Raw genomic sequence first — 21502 nt, 5'->3', positions numbered from 1 at the left:
TGGTTTTGGAACCTCTGATTAAGCTGGTTCACAGGACTCTCTCACTTTAGTCACTACTGTCTTAGCTCTGGTTTTGTTTCAAATTCAGGGTCAAAGGTGCTTCCTAATAGGACAAGAGGCTGGCCTAAACACAAGCCACAGGGAAATGAAGTCTGGGGGAGTGGGGGAAAGGGAGGGTGCCGTTCACAAGGAGATCCAACACTGGGGCTCCTGGGCTTCCATCCCATTCTGCAAGGTGACTTCCTTAGATGGAGATAATCCATTAACAGGGATCAAGGTGCTTTGACCTTGTCCCCAAGAAGTCCTCCTTCAACAGGAGCAACTGAAGTGCAGTCATGCTCCAGAACGGTTGAACAGAAAGCAGGGGAATTGCATAAAGACATCTCAGGGCTGGCACTGTATCCAGACAAAGGGGTGCTCTATTCAGATGAAGTCTTCCTGGAAAGAAGATGAACCCTCTTCATACTACCACACCCAGCAGGACAGAAATCATGAAAACACATCCAATTCACAGACTATTTACCTGACCCCCAAGGAGACTCGATTACACCGTTTCTTTTTCTTCATGAATACTTGGCACTATCTAAAATAATCCTTTTCCTTACTAGCTACTTCTGGTCTGGAATCCCCCACCCCACAAAAGCATAAGCAGCCTGGAGTGCAGCATCCTTGCCTACCTTATTCATAGTTATGATTTCATGGCATGCAAGGTCCAATACCTGGCACGTAACAGGCCCTCAGATTTCACTGGGCTAACGGAGCTCATAGGATAGACTGTCAGGAACCGTAGAGATCTTGCTCTACCATAGAGCTTTCCTAGGTAGTGGTTCTCAAAGGGTGGTCCCTTGACCAGGCGCATCAGGATCCCCTGGGAATATGTTAAAAGCACATTTCAGAACTCTCTCCAGACGCACTGAATCTGTTCTGAGGGCAGGGCTCAGCAGCTTGTATGTGAACAGTCCTACTGGTGACCCTGACCCATACTGGGGTTGGAAAACTGCTGTCCTTAATCACATTTGGGGGAACTGCCCCCCAGTAAGGATCTGAGAAGCCTGTGAGAGACCAACTGATTGTACATGTCCTGTTATGCTTTAAATAGAACTCACACTCAAAGTTTATAAACCGGTCTTTAGCTTGCATCAAGGATTAACCTCCTTCCATCACCCTCGGGAAGCACAGGAACTCTGGGATACCCCGCTGGCCCAAACACCCCTTACTGGAGGAATAGTCGGAACAGGTCCGAAAGCAAAGCACAACCAGCCCTGCACATTTCTGGGAGAAGCTGAATGAACATTCACCTCTCTGCACACCCAGATTCCACCTTTATAAAATTTTTTTGCCTCACTGGCTCACAGAAAGCAATGGCTTCTGCATCTGGGGGTACTTGAAGGCTGTCCTTAAAAGTACATCAAGGTTCACAGAATCAACTGCCCTCAAGGCCTGCCTCCAACTTGGGGGTATCTACATTGCATCCTGACAAACATTCTCTAGCTTGTCAAAGCAAAACTACTCATTCTTCTCTTGGGGTCAGGATGTTGGCCACACCCCTTTCTTCACTTTGACCATTGAAACAAACAGTGGGCAAGGCACATTTAACTGTATGCTCCTTAAGCATCATGAAGGTGGTTGGTCAGGAGGCCTCTGAAACACTGAATTTTAATTGCTGACCAGGACTGGATGGGGCTGAATATTTAGGCTCCTAACAGGACACATGAAGAAACTGGTGTGTGAATGCAGAGAATGGGACTAGAATCCAGAAATGTTCTATTTATTCACTGAAAAAGAGGGAGATTAGGATTAGGCCTTCTTGATCAATTCCCTCCAATCTTCCAAAACTCCCTCCCTTCATTTTTCCAAAATAACACCACACTGAGAAACACATTTGTACAAAAAACCACATATTATTCCCCCCCCCCTCACAAAATTGGGTGGCTGTATTACAGGAATGAAACCAGATCAAAGACATGAAAAGTAAAAGTCACCACTTATATTGAAACATAACAGTGTTAAGAATTCAGGTATTCTGTATAGTAAAAATATTTCCACCTGGATCTTTTAAATTTGAAAGTGATCACATTAAAGACCTGAGGTTACAGGGGACCACAGTATGAACCAGAATTCCATTTTCCTTCTAAGACCCCAGTGTAAAAGGTAAGTATTTGGAATGAGTTTCCTTTGGGAAAGACTGGCGGGAAATAGGGAAAACCCTGGCCATTGTCAAAAGGCACTGGGATCTTTCTGGAGGCAAATGCATTGGAAACAAACTCCAGTAGGAATAAGCTCACTTCCACTCCGAGAGTCCAGAACACACACACAAAAGGAACAAGGTCTCCTTGGTTCCAGTACTCTGATGGTGACCAGGGCCACCTGGTTAGAGGCAACACCTGAGGGTTTGAAAGGCAAATCTTCATTGTGATTTTATTTATTTTTTTGCTTTCTGATACTAAGGGGAAAAGTTCTGAGGTGTTTTACAAACACCTCCCTACATCCTCTCATATGTAAAGCTTTACAGAATATATAGAAAAAAATACCCAAAAGGTGTTCCACTTTGCATTCTAAATAATGAAACTGCCACTTAAGAGTTTGACATGAAGAGGCCAGGTGCTTTGTAAATCAAGCTCCACCAAACACACCCTTCCCCCACCCATGGAAGGATAGAGGATGGGAAGGACAAGAGAAAACCAAGAACTCTCAAGTCACTCATCAGCAGGGGTTGAAATGGGCTCAAGTTAAGGCATTTTTGTGGCTCTTCCTCTGGAATGGCATTCCAATCTCCCACTCTGAGAATCCCAGCCCTCAAAAGCATGATGCTCTGATTGCCAACTGAGTTCCTTGGTACCCCCAGCATCTCCTTGACAACCCTGACAGATGGAATGTGAGATCTCAGAAAGGGAAGGGAGAAGGTATAAGAGGCTGTTGATCCTGCCCCACTTCTCCAATCCCATCCCAAACCTAAAGTACCGCTTTACTAAACCCCACTCATCCTGGACTGCAAGAGGTAGTTTGGGGACTTGAACCCCCAGCCATCCTAACCAAGTTCCATTAGCTAAAATGTTTAGCACTATCTACTTTTTTTTTTTTTCCTTTTTAAAGGTTTTTTGAAAGAGGGAAAAAAAAGAATGAGTACAAAGCAGTGAATAGTGGACTAGACTCATTGGATAGTCATTGCCCTAGACTCCTACAGCTTTCCTGGCTAATCTAGGGAACTAAGGAATGCCTCCCCAAATCCCACCCCCAAAACCAACAAACCATCTGCATAGAAAGCCAAGCCAGTGGGCCAGGGAAGGAGTGGGTCTGCTCTACCCTACCAGGGACTGAAGGGGAGTGTTCTGCTATGCTGGGTGGAGGTCCCTCATGGTCCTCACTGGGAATAAAATCAGTGGGGTCCCTTCCCTATCTCTTCAAATTTTGGTGCGTCTGTGTGGGGCAAAAGTCTCACAAAACTTCACGATCAGCACCAATCTTAGCTCAGATTAGCAGAAATAAGGTCACTTATAATGCCTTTAGGTTTGTCCCTTCTGGCTATTCCCTCTGCCCATCACCATTTTTTTGGTTCTTATTAACTTAGGATGGTCTCAGTTAAAGCAACAATGACAAAAAAGAAAAAAGAAAAAAGAAGATAATGATTATAAAGCATTATCCACATAAGACAAAGCAAAAAACCATGGAGAAGCCAAAATGACAGACATCAAAATCTAATGTTGACGAGGACCTGCAGAGAAACTGTCAGCATACCCCACACTGGGAGGGGGGGACGCGGGCTACTGTCAGGATGACCAGGGCACACTGTCACCAGAGGCTTCCCCTTGCGCATTGGCTAGAGAACACAAGAGGTGTCAGAGCATGGAGAGGGCTGGCAAGAGGAATGGGGAAATATGGGATGCGTGCTTGGGGCTGCGAGGAGAAAAAATCCTTTAAAAAAAAAAAAAAACCCAAGGAAGCCGAGGAACACAAGTCTCGTCATCCGCACTCCAGCCAGTGGTGCCGGGCATGGACGCGGCCTGCATCTTCCAGGCTAGGGGGCGGCTGAGGCTGGCGGGCCTGGAGCAGGCGGCGGAGGGACTCCATCCGTAGGTGGCGGTGGCGGCGGCTGCTGCGGCGGAGGGGCATCTGCAAACACAGCCAAGAGGGGCTCGTCATTGCTGGAAACGCAAGGACTGTGGGAAGAGCCGTGCAGAAAGAAAGGCCCCAGGAAGGAATTTTCCTCGCGGCAGGCAATCAACGCAGACTTGACGGCACTGCTGTCACTGCGGCCTGCGCAGATCAGGCCCACTGTCCCTCCAGGTTGCCGCTCAGGTGCTGGGCTGTCTGGACCTGTCCCAACCTCTTCTGAGGCGAGGCCCATCCCTTCCAAGAATCACTCCAGACCTTGTCAGAACTTAAATGTATTTTGAGTTTATTGCATTTTAATGGTTCTAATTGTATTTCTTCAGTTAAATGATAAGCTCCTTCCTGTGTCTTCTTTCTCTCACTGTACCTGGCCTAGGTGGGCACAAAATAGATTATCAGTATAACTTCTTGCTGATTAAGTAAGTGTCTCCACCAGGGCCAGAGAGCTTCACTCGAGGCGGCTGCTGACAAGGTGGACAGTCCTGGGAGGCCCCACGGCTCCTGAACTGCAGTCCTTAGATTTTTGGCCAAAACTAGGTCAGGTCCTGAAGGGAACAATTAGTATGAGTGTCGGGGGCTCTTTGCTATTACAACTTTAGCTGCTTAGCGTACAAAGGAACCCTAGAGATTATTTAATCCAGGGCTTTTTAAACCTTTTGATTCTGTCAGAAATGAAAACATACGAAACAACTCAAGTACGGTTTTGCTCACCAGTCAATTCACCCAACCTTCCCCCCAAAAGATTGCCATCAAAATGCTAAAGCCCTTCAAAGCACTTTGAAGCCCACTGGTCAAATCTCTTATGTCCTCTTTTCAGTGGGAGGAAACTAAGGACTGAAGGGAGGAAGCACCCTGACGGAGGAGGCCTGGCTGGTACCCGACAGCCAAGTCAGTGGCTCAGAATCCCTGAAACACTCATGTGTAGCAGGAAGTGGGGGAGCATCTGAAATCCTCCACATTCTCAAGGTGCTCCCCCAAGGGCCCTTCAGAAGGAAATACTGGACAGTGGTAAAGACCAAGGATATCAGCTCCTGCAACTGGGAGGGCAAATTGGCCAGGCCTCCTGGCAGACTGGCACGTTTGCCTACTGTCTGTAAGTCAGTGACATTAAGGTTTCCTTACCAAGGGAGAGAAGTATCCCTATACTACAAACTCTGACCAGTGACTCAAAGGAGACCATTTTTTCTATCGCCACGATCCTACATCCAGCTCACGGCTATCTTTCTTCCATGCTGTAATGCTGCCTTAGTCCCTCGGGGCCCAGAGACAAAGGAGACGAGCTTTCGTGCAGCCTGCCTCCTGGCCCTGCAATGCCTCCTCGAGTGCTGCAGCGCACTCCAGGCACTTTGTGGTAAACCCTGTAACCTACTATCTACTTCTTCATTTTTTGTTTTCCCCACTAAAGCTCCTGGAGACTAGGAATTCTTGAGTCTTAGCTCTTGGTACTGTGAATAGGAGTTAACTCCTTGGCACAAATGTGAACATCTAAACAAACCAGGCCTGAAAACGTGGATGGGGTACCTGGCTACTACTGACTGCATTTTGGGATCATTCTGCAATCTACGGGAGTAAAGAACAGGTCAGAGCTTCAGAAACAGCACTCTGGAGGCCAGGACTGGGAGAGAGCAAGGACCTGGCTTCTTACACCTGCCAGACACTGTGCCTTCTCCACGGAGCCTGCTGGGACCTCCCGTTCCTTCTCAACACAGACCCTCATAGTCCCTCCTGAGTCTAAGTTGCTGCTACCAATATCCCAGATAGGTATGAGAAACTTGTTATTTCTGCCCTAAACTGGTTTTTTCTTTCTTTGCACACTCCAATTTTGAACCTGTGTCCATAAAGGCTCCTGTAGGAAAACAGCCAGTAGCTCAGTATGTCTAACAAGATTTAAGCTAGACCGGCTTAAACAGGAGCAGGTGAGAAGTGTCTTTTTGGCCTCCCCACAGACCTCAGTGTTGAGAGTGCAGGCCACAAAGGCTATAGCACATGTAGCCAAATGCTGCAAGCATTTGCACTTGTCACCTGTGCACCTGCTCATCAGGGGTGGTGAAGAGCAGACTACAGATTGATCTTCTGGAAGCTCCTGTCACAGGCTGCACTGTCCATCGACCTGCCAAACTACAGGTAATCTAACCAACAAAGCCTTTGTCCCTGGTCTCCAGCCCTCCCAGAAAGACCCCAGGGTGGTTCCCCACACCATGCTACTTACACATGCCGTTAGGTGCCGTGAGGGGTACCCGGGGTCCTAAGATGTTTCCTGGCATTGGAGGCATACCGGGAGGGGCTGGGCCACTCCCAGGGGGATGGATGTTGGCTGCAACAGTGGGAATCATGCGGCCTGGCATGGGCTGCCCAGGGATCATAGAACCTGGGCCTGGTATCTGACCTGTGGAGGGAGATTTTAAGTATTAAGGTAAGTATATTAGGAAGAAAGAATCACTTCAATGCCCAAGAATGCCAGCTACAAATACCTAACCCTCTAAAGGATCTAAAATATCAAAAGAGCAATAATCTGTAATAATCTCTATGCCCATACTTTCATTTTTTTTGAGGAGGAGGAGGAACAATGAGGCATCTGTGGAGCAAATGACTACCCTAAACACTGGTAAAGGCAGGTGGCTGCAAGAACAATGACAAGAAAAGCACCCTAAAAATAAGCATTCATTTTGGTTACTCTGGGTAGACAGTGGATGGTCAGACATCTTCCTGAGGACACAAAATGCCAAGCACGGGTAACAGGGGATGGAGAGGGCTTTAACAGCATATCAAGTGCACAATCTAAGGATAGCAGCTAAGTAAAGATTGAGTTTCACACATGGGCTTCGTGGGAGGGGATATCCAAAACGGTACTGGTCACAACTGTGAAATCAACGTTATCAAGTGATTCTGACCAGAATCTCCAAATCCTGTCCATAGAAAAGTCCCTTCTTTGAAACGCCACCATGAAGCATTGACTCTAGAGAACCACAGTGGTGGTGGTTGTGGAGAACAGCAAGAAAAATGGACAACACCTTACACCTTCATCTCTTTCTACTGTTCTGAAATTGATGAGAGGAGATGCTATACACAAGAACAGTAAAATACCCTGTCTGCAGTTTCATACTGAGCCTTCAGCAAACTTTTCCTGTGGAGCCAGATAGTAAATATCTGGACCCTGCAGGTCATATGGGCTTGGTCACAGCTTTTCTTATTAATTAATTAATTTTTAAAGGCTGGGGGGAGGGGCGGAGAGAGAAGAGAAAAGAGAGGGAGAATCCCAGGCAGGCTTTGCACTGTCAGTGGGGAGTTCGAAGCAGGGCTCAAATTCATGAAACGGGAGATCATGACCTGAGTCAAAATCCAAGAATTGGACACTTAACCAACTAGCCACCCAGGTGCTTTTCAGCTTTGCCATTATAGCATGAAGGCAGTCACAGATGGCATATATGTGTCATAGATAACAAATAGGTGAGACAGTTTCAATAAATACTTATGGACTCTGAAATGTGAATTTCATATAAACTTCATGTGATATGAACATTTTTCTTCTGAGCCCCCTCTTCCCTCACCATTTAAACTGTAAAAACTATCTTCTTTAGAAAAATTTTTAATGCTTGTTTTTTGATAGATAGGGAGAACACAAGCAGGGGAGGAGAAGAGAGAGTGGGAGACAAAGAATCTGAAGCAGGCTGCAGGCTCTGAGCTGTCAGCACAGAGCCTGATGCAGGGCTTGAACCCAGAGACTGTGAGATCACGACCTGAGCTGAAGTCGGATGCATAACCGACTGAGCCACCCAGGCGCCCCACCGTAAAAAGCATTTTTAGCCTGTGGTCCATATGAAAACAGGAGACAGGCAAGGTTAGGTCCACAGGTTGTAGTTTGCCAATCCTGCTTTAGATGTGATGAGAATTTCTTCTTAAACTCAGCAGTTTGGCTGCTGGGCTTAGTTTTAAAGAGCCCCAAACAAAAGAGAATAATTTAATGGGCACAAACCCAGGTTGAAACACTCTTTCGTGTTCATAGCAGCACTCTCCACAATAGCTAAAACATGGAAAGAGCCTAAGTGTCCATCAACAGATGAATGGATCAAGAAGATGTGGTTTATCTATACCATGGAATACTACATGGCAATGAGAAACAATGAAATCTGGCCATGTGTAGCAACATGGATGGACCTTGAGGGTGTTATGCTGAGCGAAATAAGTCAGACAGAGAAGGACAAATATCATATGTTTGCACGTATAGGAGGATTAGGAGGAACTTGACGGAGGAACAAGGGGGAGAAGAAGGGCGGAAATGGTGGGGGAAAGGGAGAGAGGCAAACCATGAGAGACTCTTGAATGCTGACAAAAACTGAGGACTGATGGATGTGGGGGGGATGGGCATGGAGGAGGACACTTGTGGGGATGAGCACTGAGTGTTATGTGGAAACTAATTTGACAATAAACTATTTGTAAAAAAAAAAAAAAAAAAGACAATATAAAAAAAAAGAAACACTTTCGCATGTGTATACGCACTCTCTACGTATATGTAGGCAAATTATAGTCTCTACAGAAAAAGAAGAAAGAATCCATGGTTTTGCTTTTATAAATCCAGGGACTTCTGTATCTCTGTTAAGGTCAGCTGTATGAAACTAAATACAGATTTGGGGGCACCTGGCTGGCTCAGTTAGTGGAGTCTTCAACTCAATCTTGGGGTTGTGGGCTTGAGCCCCATGGTGGGTATACAGATTATTTTAAAAACAAAAATTTAAAAATTTTTTAATTTAAAAAAATTTTTCTAATATTTTTTATTTATTTCTGAGAGAGACAGCGTGAACAGGGGAGGGTCAGAGAGAGAGGGAGACACAGAATCTGAAACAGGCTCCAGGCTCTGAGCTAGCTGTCAGCACAGAGCCTGATGCAGGGCTCAAACCCATGAACTGTGAGATCATGACCTGAGCCGAAGTCGGACGCTTAACCGACTGAGCCACCCAGGCGTGCCTAAAAATTTTTTAAAAAGGAGGCACCTGGGTGGTTCAGTCAGTTGAGTGACTCAATTTTGGCTCAGGTCATGATCTCAGTGTTGTGGGATCAAGCCCTACATCTGGCTCTGCCCTGAGCATGGAGAGCCTGCTTGGGATTCTCTCTTCCTCTGCTCCCCTGCCCCACCCACATGCTCTTTCTCTAAAATTTATAAAAATAAAGAACGAAAAAAGAAAGAAAGAAACCTAAATACAGGTTTCTAAACATAGTTCTGAGACAGCTAGAAGTAAGAATGCTTGAGGTCCAATCATGGAAAATTTGGGAGATGGGACTATCTGATAGCTAATGGTCAATTAAAACATACAGAGCAGGGGGGTGGGTGGCTCAGTTGGTTGAGTGTCCAACTTTGGCTCAGGTCATAATTTCACAGTTTGTGAGTTCAAACCCCACATTGGGCTCTGTGCTACAGCTCAGAGCCTTGAACTGCTTTTGATTCTGTGTCTCCCTCCCTCTCTCTGCCCTCCCCTACTCGTGCTCTCCCTCTATCAAAAATAAATAAACATTTAAAAAAATAATAAAAAAATAAAACATACAGAGCAGTACTGGAGACAGCTTGAGGGAATTCCTCTGTCACTGTTTAGAAAAAGGCCTGTCTTAAGAAAGACACACAAAGCTTCAAGCCTCACAGCATCTATTTCCAGTGTCTGTTCCCTGACCTAGGACTGAGAGACAGGAGGTCCTCACTACAGGGGTATCAGTGAAGAGAACTCCAGAGGTTCAAGAGTCAGGGGAAGAGTGGTCTACTGTATTTGGGGAACAATTTTTGTAAAGCAAAATATACCAACATTGTGCCTCAGAATAAGCAGGACAGTAAGCTTGGGCCCTCAGGACAGCTTGGTCAAACCACTCCAGAGAGGGCAAGAGCAGCTACTGGGCTCACTTCTGGGCTGATATGCCACCTACTCTTATACCAACTGATCATGAGAGCCAAATGCTGTTGGGTGCTCATACCACAGTGTGAGGACAGACACAGGCAGTAGTGAAGAGCCTATCAACCTAGGGAATGACATGGAGATGAAAGGAAGAGCTATCAAGTATGTTATTTGTCATACTCCAGAGATGTATAGGAGCAGCAGGGTGCTGGAAGAAGAAAACCACAGGAGCAAGCCAAAACACCTGGAACCTTCCAGTCAACTGAGACAACTTTGTGAATGACCTGGGATTTTGGATGATGTGCAGTAAACTGAAGGAGGGGGTGAGAGATAGGACAACTGCAGATTTTCCTAAGCACAAGTCCCAGCCTCAGTTAAGCAATCAGAAAATAATATAAGCCTCACTCCTGTTACTCCTGAGAGCTGCCATTTATTTGTAGCATGTTCCTACTTGCTGTTCCCTGTGGTACCTGCATCACCTTCTTACCCATCAGCTACACTTTGCTGAGGACCAGCAGGCTCAAAAAGGTTAAGAGAAACGTACTCAGGTTAGGGCCACGTTAACCACCATCTGTCTGATAGGACTCGCAGCAAAGGGGCTGGATGAGCCCTGTGCAGAGAATGGGGACTTGTTTATTTTTGAGAGAGAGAGAAAATGCTCACGCATGAGTGGGGAGTGGCGGAGAGAGGGAGACAGAGAATCTGAAGAGAGCTCTGTGCTGACAGCAGAGAGCCCTATGCAGGGTTGGTTGAACTCACAAACTGAGATCATGACCTGAGCTGAAGTCAGACACTTACCCAGCTGAGCCACCCAGGTGGCCCCTGGTGAAAGGTTTTGGAAGAGGGAGGAATGTGGGGCTGATGGCCTGTGTGGAGAGCTTTCAGAAGGGCTGCAAAGGAGTTGGGAGCCTAGAGCAGAGGAAAAGAGCTTCTGCAGAGAAACAAAGGCTGCATGAGGGCAGGATGTGTAGATAAGATTAGGAGCTAAGGGGTGGGGGACAGCACCCCACAGGCAGCCTGGGGTTGAGTGAGAGAGCAAAGCAGGGGCAAGCGTCCAGAGGAAGGAGAACTCGGCATGCAGACGGCAGTGGGGATGAAGCGGACACACAGGCAAGGACTCCTGCTCTGGGAACGAGAGACGCGGGACTGGCACCCCGCTGTGAGTGGAGTGTGGTGAGGTGGGGTGCAGGGAAGGTACCGAACTCTTGAAGGCTCCCATGGGCAGTGCCACATGGAGCACCAGACTTCTGAGTCAGGGCCAGTCCTCTGCTGCTATTCAAGAGGCTGTGACTTTTATTTACAAGATGCTCTTCCAGCACCCTTACTGCCATACACCCCCACTAGGCCACGACTAAAAGTCACCACCTTGGGGTGCCTGGGTGGTTCAGTTGGTTAAGTGTCTGACTTTGGCTCAGGTCATGATCTCATGGCTCGTTAAGTTCAGAGCCTGGAGCCTGCTTCTGATTCTGTATTTCCCTCTCTCTCTCTGCCCCTCTCCCACTCACATTCTGCCTCTCTCTCAAAAATAAATAAACATTAACAAAAATTTTTTAAAAAAATGTCACCATCTGCTCTGGAGTCCCTACGTCTCTACAAGTGATTGTCTAAAGGTATTCTGGCGGTGTGACGGAGACAGCAGATACTTTTGTTATTGAAAGCAGGAGGCCTGCTTTTAAGCCTTGGACCTTTATATTCTTTTTTTTTTTTTTTTTTTTTAATTTAAAAAATTTTATTTGAGAGAGAGAGAGAGAGAACGTGAGCGAGCATGAATGGGGGAGGGAGTGGAGGGAGGGAGAGAGGGAAAGAGAGAGAGAGAATATATCTCAAGCCAAGTCCCATGTGCAGTGGAGAGTTCGATGCGGGGCTCAATTCTACGACCCTGGGATCATGACCTGAGCTAAAATCAAAGAGTCAGACACTCAACCAACTGAGCCACCCAGGTGCCCCTCCAACCTCTCAATTCTAACCTGGAGATGAAAGAACACTTTTCATGGACTTGTGGTCAATGGAAGCCATGTGCTAGACCAGCCAATAGAGCCCATGTCTATACATGTGGGTACAAGCTGACTTCTGCTTCTAAATTCAACCTGGACAAGAGGCCTCAACCAAAGCGGGGAAGAACATTTTGCCTGCCCTTCTCAGATCTCTCTCTCTCCAGGAAACTGAAGACAATCGTGAAGCATGCCTTTACAAAAAAAGGCCAGAACGAGTCCTGGTGAGGGAAGAAGAAGAGCGAGCAAGCAAGCAGGTGTGTGCTCACAGAAGCGGCAGGATACACAGCCATGCAGTCCCAACTACTTCTTATTTTCAGCAGGACAGAGCCTGAAGCTTTGACATGAAGGGCAAGGTTGCCCCACCTCCTGGATCACCAGTGGGCCTCCCTGTCAGGAGCCACCCAGTACCATTCTCAACAGGGAAAGTACAGACGGAACTAACCAGACTAGAAAACTAAACAGTGTGATCTCACTTCCACTTCATCCCAACCTAGATGAGTGTTCTTGGGCAAGTCACTGAGGATGCCCAGAGCCTGGGACTGAGATTATAGAGAATGAAGCTAGATATCTGCTCCTTCTCACCATATGGCTTTCTACATCATCAGGGAAATGGCTTGTTACAGTGCCTTATTATGTCACTGGCTCTTCCAACATGCTAGGAGAGCAGATATTTTCATTTTATGGAGAGAAAACAGAATTTGTAAGAGGTATCAGATCCAGGTCTTCTGACTCTAAATCCAATTCTCTTTCTACCACACTATTCTGTGCTCAAATGAAACAGTTCACATGAAAGGGCTTAACAGAACTTAATTTTTTTTAATTTTTATTAAAAATAACAATCAGGTGCATCTGGGTGGCTCAGTCAGTTGAGCGTCTGACTCTTGATCTCAGAGTAGTGAATTTTAGCCCAGTGTTGGGCTCTCCACTGGGTGTGAAGCCTACTTAAAAGAACAAAAATAAAAACAGACAAAAGAACTAAGGTGTATACTTTAGTTCCAGCCACCATGTTTTCTTCTTTACTATATCACTTTTAAGACTGCTCTGCTTCCTACAGTAAGTTTTTAATTTAACAAACACATTATGGCCCCTACAGTGGGCTGGCTGGTGATCCCCAAACAGATATGGACATGTTCCAATACCTGGAACCTGTAAATGTAGCCATTTTTGCAGATGTGATTAAGTTAAGGGTCCTGAGATGAGAAGATCATCCTGGATCATCTTGGTGGGCCCTAAATCCAATGACAGGTGTCCTTATATGAGACACATGGCCACAAGCCAGGGAAAGCCACCAGAAGCTGGAAGAGGCAAGGAACAGACTATTCCCTAAAACCCCTAAAGAGAGCAGGCCTTCCTAGATTATTAACTTCTAGCTCCCAGAACAGAGGCAACACGTGTCTGTTGTTTTAAGTCACCAAGTTTGTGAAAGGGGAAGACATAAAGACTAAGTTGACAGTGTCATCAAGTGTGTAAACAGGAGAGCCCAGATCTGACTTGGGTATTGTGGCTCCAGAGATGGTGTTCATAACCACAATGTACCCTGTGGACATGGGTCTGGAGGAGGGGGTCCATCCTTTGTCTGGCAGACTGTGTGAAGCAATCCTTGCTGCCACTAAACTATGGGTCAGTTCTCTGACCCACACCCACCTCCAAAGAGAAACAATTCTGCAACCAGTGGCTCGGTGTGGGAGTTCCAGCAGGGAAACAAGCCATTCAGGAAACAATCTGGCAAAGAGGAGACTTGGCTGCAGACTGACACAGACCTCTGAAGTGATGCCTACCCAACATGCAATGGGCTCCGGCTACGAGTTCTTGCAGTCAGGGTCTAGTGGTGCCATTTCTGAAGCTACTTCTCAGTGGCAGTGGCCTGTTTACCTATTTCCCTATTTCTTTATGGCAACAAGCTGTGATGGGCAGCTTTAGGGTTTTCCCAGGCCATAAGCCCAATGGCTGCAAAAAAACCTCCTCTTTTTTCTTGATCTAAATCCCCCAGCCTTCTGAAAACCAAAGTTTTCCTACCTTCCTGTCATAGCAGGGCAAGAAAGCCACTGAGACACAGGTGTACAGGGTACAAGAGAACAACGGCCCCTTGGGAGAGGTGACAGCCAACAAGAAGAATCAGAGGAAAAATAGGTGACTTCTACTTAGGCAGACTAACACTTCTCAGGAGAGGAAGGGGCATGAAGTGTGGTCAACATCCATCCAGAGGTTACTGCTGTCATGCTCTACAACTTATGGTGTGGGTGTATCTAGGGCAGTGGATTTAGGTAACAGAAAGCAGGAGACAAGGATGTCATTCTGAGTCACAGTCTACCATTTGCCAGGCAATGACAGTTATCTGATTGAATCCTCTGGGCTGTCAGGCAGACTGGAAGACAGAAAGAGCCCAGTTTCAAGATAAGGAAATGAAGTCTCAGAGAGACTATGTAATTTGGCCCCAAATCCCAAGAACAGAGACAGAGAAGATTCAAACCCAGGTCTGTCTGCCCCCAAGGCTCACTCTCTTTTCCTTCACACCTACACCATCTTACCTTGATGGAGTAGCTCTCTCATTGGAAAAGCTGATTTCTAAGATCAAATTTGAAATGGGGCAGAATTTAAGAGGACCGGTAAGAGGACAGAATCAATTTCTCATAATACAAACTCTGTCCTTTTGCAATCTAAACATTCCTGTGTTCTTTCTGGGGTCTGACAAAGGTCTCATCACTTTTACAAGGATGGTAATGTCTGAAAGTACTTCCATAAGCTCTTACTAAACATGACGAGATCTGGCCCACATGAACATGAAATGCACAGGAGCAGAACTTAGGAAACAAAATAAAGGGTGTGCATGTATGTATTTTCCAGTTTAAAAAAAAAAACCAGGTATCTCTTTCCTTGGTAGAGAGGGAAGTGAGAGAGAGAGAGATGAGATGAGGCTTCAAGACAGCAGCATGAAAGCAAAAACTGGTGGGAGTTTGACCTACATACAAGCTTAAAAAAAAAAACAAAAAAAAAACCACAACAAAACAGCAGGCATCTGAAGCCTGAAAAATAGAAAGGTTTGCTAAAATTAGGTTTAGCCTAGTGGAAAAATCCCTCACACTTTCTCGGGTTTAATAGATCTTTTACTAAAGCTTGATACCCATCATGCCTGGTGGAATATTTAAGGATTTTTATTTTTTGGGGTGGGAGAGGCAGGTGGGAGAACATGAAACTAGGAAAGGAAACTCGTGAATTTCCAATCTTGAACACATTTCATCGCTCCATTTCTAACCGTCCACAGCACATCCTCTGGCTGAGCGCCCCGGAGAACGGAAATAACACAATCGGGGCCAAGTGAGGGGAAGCCCAGGCTCCTCAGGGACTCCTCCTCCTGCAAAGCTTCCGGGGGGCGCCTGCAACAGACGCTCTTTGTTGAAGACTGGGCCCTCACTGTTCTCTTTGTAAGGGGAACCTGCTACTCCGGAAAGTGGCTCAGCAGCCTCGTTATCACGTGACGCAAGCCAGGACCGAAGGCCCTGCAGATACTAAAAAATTGGCTGATGTGATGAGCCATTCTTCTTCCCTTTTTGGTATGGCGCTGGGAGGCCAGGGGGTGGGCTTGGAAGGGATGACTGGTTGGAATCCTTTCCTAAGCACGGTTTCCCATGGGTAGGGTTGTGTAAGTGGGTCTAACTTGGAGGCTTAAAAGTCAAATGACTAATGCCTTGGTTGAAATTTCCTTAAGCAACCAACATTTTACTAATTCTAGTTTTATCATTAAAACATCATCTATACCATGTCTGGGTTCTCATCAGTTCAGACCAATTCCTACTCTGGTTTTTTTAGGCACTACTGAAAATTCTTCTACTATTAATCATGAGGAAACCATAAAGGTATTTAAGTCAGTGTGTCCTTTTCCTTCTGCTTTTCACACACAGAGGCTTCCTCAATGCAGGCAGCTCATTCCAGATCCATGAAAACTTCTGAGTGCTTCATTTACTATAAATGCCCAGGGGAAAGGAGGGCAGAGCTTACGCTACATTTACATAATAAATTTTTTGTCACTTCCTTTTGACTCAACTCACAGACAGGTCATACTCCTTTAAGAATGGGCCGAAGCCCTTGGGAGTACTAACCACTTACAATAAAGGAGACCTCCACAGGAACATGTCAGGGTGGTCCATACTCACCATATGTTCAACATAGTACTGGAAGTCCTAGCTTCACGAAATCAGACAACAAAAAGTAATAAAAGCCATACAAATTGGCAAGAAAGAAGTCAAACTTTCACTCTTCACAGACGACATGATACTCTATTTGGAAAACCCAAAAGACTCCACCAAAAAACTGCTAGAACTGATACATGAATTCAACAAAGTCTCAGGATATAAAATCACATACAGAAATCAGTTACACTTCTATACACCAATAATGAAGCAGCAGAAGGAGAAATCAAGGAATCGATCCCATTTACAACTGCACCAAAAACTGTACGATGCCTAGGAATAAACCTTACCAAACAGATAAAAGATCTACATGCTGAAAACTACAGAATGAAATTGAAGAACTGAAAGAAAAAGGGGCACCTGGATGGCTCAGTCAGTTGAGCGTGCGACTCGATTTCAGCTTAGGTTCGTGGGTCTGAGCCCCATATCAGCTCTGTGCTATTAGCACAGAGCCTGCTTGGGATTCTCTCTCCCTTCTTCTCTCTACTCCTCCCCTGCTCATGTTCTCTCTCTCTCTCTCTCTTAAAGTAAGTATATAAATTTTTAAAAATTGAAGACACAAAGTAATAGACATTCCTTGTTCATGGACTGGAAGAATATTGTTAAAATGCATCTACTACCCAAAGCAATCTACACATTCAATGAAATCTCTATCAGAGAAACACCAGCATTCTTCACAGAGCTAGAACAAACAATTCTAAAATTTATATGGACCCAGAAAAGACCCCAAATAACTAAAGTAATGTTGAAAAAGAAAACCAAAGCTGGAGGCATCATAATTCCAGACTTTAAGCTGTATTACAAAGCCGTAATCATCACAAAGACAGTATGGTACTGGCACATAGACAGACACACAGATAAATGAAAAAAGAGTAGAGAACCCAGAAATGGAGCCACAATTATATGGACAACTAATCTTTGACGAAGCAGGAAAGAATATCCAATGGAAAAAAAACGGTCTCTTTAGCAAATGGTGCTGGGAAAACTGGATAGCAACAGGCAGAAGAATGAAACTGGCCCACTCTCTTATACCATCAAAAAAAAAAAAAAAAAAAAAAAGGATGAAAGACCTAAATGTGAGACAGGAAACCATCAAAATCCTACAAGAAAAAACAGGCAGCAACCTCTTTGACCTCAGCCACAGCAATTTCTTACGAGACAGGTCTGTGGAGGCAAGGGAAACAAAAGCAAAAATGAACTACTGGGACCTCATCAAGATAAAAAGTTTCTGCATGGTGAAGGAAATAATCAAGAAAACTAAAAGGTAACTGATGGAATGGGAGAAGATATTTGCAAATGATATGTCTGTAAAGGGTTACTATCCAAAATTTATAATGAACTTATCAAACTCAATGCCCAAAAAACAAATAATCCAGTGAAGAAATGGGCAGAAGACATGAACAGACACTTTTCCAAAGAAGTCATCCAGATGGAAAACAGACACATGAAAAGATGCTCAACATCAGCTACCATCAGGGAAATACAAATCAAAATCACCAAGAGATAGTACCACACATCTGTCAGAATAGCTAAAATTAACTCAGGAAACAATCATATTGGTGAGGATGAGGAGAGAGAGGAACCCTCTTGCACTGTTGATGGGAATGCAAACTGGTGGCAATGCAATCTGGAAAACAGTGTGGAGGTTCCTCAAAAAATTCAAAATAGAACTACCCTACCGCCCAGCAACTGCTCTACTAGGTATTTATCCAAAGGAAACAAAAATGCTGATTCAAAGGGGTTCATGCACCCCAATTTTTATAGCAACACTATCAACAATAACCAAATTATGGGAAGATCCCAACTGCCCATCGACTGATGAATGGAGACACACACACAAACACACACAGAATATCACTAGGCGATCAAAAAGAATGAAATCTTGCCATCTGCAGCAATGTGGATGGAACTAGAGTGCATATGCTAAGTGAAAGAGGTCAGTCAGAAAAAGACAAATAGCATATGATTTCACTTATGTGTGGAATTTAAGAAACAAAACAGATGAACATAGGGGTAGGGAAGGAAAAATAAGATAAAAATGGAGAGGGAGACAAACCGTAAGAGACTCTTAAATACAGAGGAGAAACTGAGGGTTGCTGGAGGGCGGGCTAGATGGGCAAAAGGCATCAGGGAAGGGGCACCTGTTGGGATGAGCACTGGGTATTACATGTAAGTGATGAATCACTGGGTTCTACTCCTGAAATGAAATGACACTGTATATTAACTAACTTGAATTTAAATAAATACATTAAAAAAAAAATAAAGGAGACCCACACAGTCAGAGGGCAGTGCCTTCTTGGCTCAGGTAAGCAGCACAATCAAGAACACCTCAGGAAGCAGCAGCCACTACCTAGGCCACTCTCCTGGTTCCCCAAGTGCTGTCATGATACCATAGGCCAGGGTGTGGCAAAGGATACTATGTATGTGTTCAACAACTGGTTGTTATCACAACTGTTCACCTTGTATCATATGGAACGGCAGTTTTACAGGGAGTACTAATAGGCTTTAATTTAGAAATCACAGTTTTCCAATTTAAATAAAAAGATGAAATGGACTGGTATGTATTTTATCAGATTAGCAAAACCCAAGGGGTATATACAAAGATGGCTGGGGCGAACTCCAACTTCCACACGCCCACTGTACACCAGAAACACACTACTACAGATACTTCCTTTGCCTTTTTGTTTGGTAGCGAACAGACCGACTTGGGACACTGTCAGAGACCAGAACAAAATCCACACACAGCTAGAGTTCCCAGGTTATGTCCAAATAATAAGATCTGAGGAAGAGCAAGGACAGCATGAAGACTGTACTTTCTACACAATATTCTACGGATCTGAATGAATTAAGGGGTGGTAGAGGAGGAAAACTGCAGAGGTTCAAACTAAATGGAATATATGCAGGTGTGGGTTTATACCAATCCCTCTGGGGACCAGGCCCATGCATTTGACAGCCTGACAGATTCATGAGATTGAGCCACTATTTTTATGGGCTCTACCACTGATGGACAGTTTTGTGGAGAAAAGATTACATGGGCTTTATCTCCATAATTATACCAACTCTAAGTCAGAAGGCTGGACAAATTAACCACCCACTGATAAATCTGTCTTGATCTTTTCACCACTTCTCCAACCTAGCTGGTTTTTCAGAGGCTGATTTCCCGTTTCTTCATAGACTGTAAATTCTGGCCAAATACTAAAAGCTAGCAAACTGACCTGGATAATTATCCTCAGCTCCTAATATAAATGCTGTGGCCTGTAAACTTTTCTAGAACTTCGGAAACAATAGTTGGAAGGACAAAGCTCAGAGTTCTTAACTGACACCTGTAGCAAATCAGAGACTGAAGCTGAACCTCACCTAAAACACTACCAACTTCCTCACCTGCCCTGCTTTGAAAAGGCCCTTTTAGCTGACTGCTAGAATATGGTGCACTAGACTCACCTGTTATGAAGGCAACTTTTAACTAGTGGGTTCAATTTATAGTTCTTAATTTTACTCTTGAACACACTTGATTTAATTTTACATTTGAACTCCAGAGCACCCCCACAACACAATTACATTGAGCTGTTACAACTCTTAACACTGCTAGCATGTAAACTGGCAGAACCCTTTTTGGAACAGTACTGGCAGCATCTAATAATGGGAACATATGTACTTATGACCCATTCAAGGTACTCTGGGTGCACACAACAGAAATGTATACCTATGTCTATCAGATATTCAGAGCAGTACTACCAGCTGTAAGAACTAACACCTGGAAACTATTCAAATGTCTATCAACAGAACAGACTAACAAAGTGGGGCAGAGCCCCACAACTGACCAGGTATAGCAAACAGGAGGGACAAATCTACAAACTACCGACAGCAATATGGATGGATCTCACACACCTCATGCTAAGTGAAAGAAACCAGACAAAACAAAACCTACTGTGTGATTTCCTCTAGACAGTACTCACAACTAGCCCTACTAGTCTTTGCTGGTAGGAATCAGGACAGTTGCTGACCCTGGAAGAAAGGAGTTTCAGAAGAGTATCATAGGGGCTTCTGGGTATTGCTTAAACAGGCATAGTCTCCAAGGGGGAGAAGAAGGGCGGAAANTCTGGAGAGAAGTAGCAGGGAGAAGAGCGGTGAACTCTGGGCTTCATGTTCTGTATTCTTATTGCACACTGGCTAGTCCTGTGACCTTGTCACATCTTTCACTGTTCTTTTTCCTCTGATCCCTTTTTCTTCCTTTCGCTTTTTCTCCTTTGCCCTCACCTTCTTTTCCCTGCACATGTTAAAACTATTTCAGTTGCAAGTGGCAAAAAACCCAAACTGGATAAAGTAAGTGGAGGATTTATTGAGTCATGTAATTAAAGAAGCCATCCAGTGGGCATGGAGGAGGGCACTTTGGGGATGAGCACTGAGTGTTATGTGGAAACTAATTTGACAATAAACTATTTGTAAAAAAAATAAAAAATAAAAAAATAAAATATGTCAAAAAAAAAAACAGGCATAGTCTCTTTGTTAACACTAAATACTCATGATTTGTGTTTTTTTCCATAGGTACATTCTATTTCAATAAAAAATTGTTAAGAAAAAAGATGACCTCGCCACAGATTTTAAAAAACCAGTCTCCTCATACATGTAATGATCCTTTTCTTTAAAATTTTCTGAAGAAAAGTTTATTTCTATGAGAGAGTAAACAGAGGAAAACGCCCTATTTCTATTCTAAAGGCTATTTTTATGAAATTTAGTTCCTTCGGCATGGTCTCCCTGAGAGAAAAGCTGTATATGAATCTGCTGTAAGCCCCCTCTCAGCATTCTGTCACGGGGCAGAGTCGTGGGGTCACTCTGGAATCAGGCGGAGCCCAGCACAAATCCCAGCTCCACCATGCAGCAAGGCCACGTGGTCCTCGCCATAAATCAGTTTTTGAACCGTGAAGTGAGGACGGTGAGAAGTGAGGAAAAACAATATGGGTGACAGGCCTTGCATGCAAACATTTGTTCTCACCAGAGCATAATTTAGGGAAGAAGACAGAAGCATCTCTCTTCCCATCTTTTATGAGCTAAATGCAGATGTTAGAGCTCCTCAGGAGTCCTCTGTGAACGGTTACTGTGGAAGATGACACTTAATACCAACCAGAACCAGGACCAAGTAGCCACAGAGAACTTTCCCTTAAACATTTATCCCAGCAGATCTAGGAACAAAATTTTTAAAATAACTATTGTTTCTGAAAAATCGCATTGCAGTCTTCATTCTGTTAATCACTGGTATCTTCTAAAAGCTTAATTTTGAAAAAAATTACATCTGATAAAGAGAATTTAAGATCTGCTCAAGCAGACAGAAAGACCG

At 44.6% G+C, this 21502-nt stretch overlaps 1 protein-coding gene across 1 annotated transcript in view; it reads right to left on the bottom strand.

Annotated features, from left to right (window-relative positions):
* Window positions 1-1752: 1752 nt before the first annotated feature.
* Window positions 1753-21502, bottom strand: part of SMARCC1 (SWI/SNF related, matrix associated, actin dependent regulator of chromatin subfamily c member 1) — a 183385-nt gene continuing 163635 nt past the window's right edge. The window contains exons 27-28 of the mRNA XM_039228159.1: window positions 6320-6496; window positions 1753-4110 (exon numbers count right to left, since the gene is read on the bottom strand). Of these exons, the coding sequence (XP_039084090.1) occupies window positions 4016-4110; window positions 6320-6496 (272 nt within the window). The 3' untranslated portion in view covers window positions 1753-4015. The remainder of the gene's footprint in view (window positions 4111-6319; window positions 6497-21502) is intronic.

The sequence above is a fragment of the Hyaena hyaena genome, unplaced genomic scaffold, assembly GCF_003009895.1.
Source record: "Hyaena hyaena isolate Hyena2069 unplaced genomic scaffold, ASM300989v1 scaffold_30, whole genome shotgun sequence".
In the NCBI taxonomy this organism is placed as follows: Eukaryota; Metazoa; Chordata; class Mammalia; order Carnivora; family Hyaenidae; genus Hyaena; species Hyaena hyaena.
The sequence above is the reverse complement of the archived record's forward strand: the minus strand, read 5'-3'. Positions and strand labels throughout refer to the sequence as shown.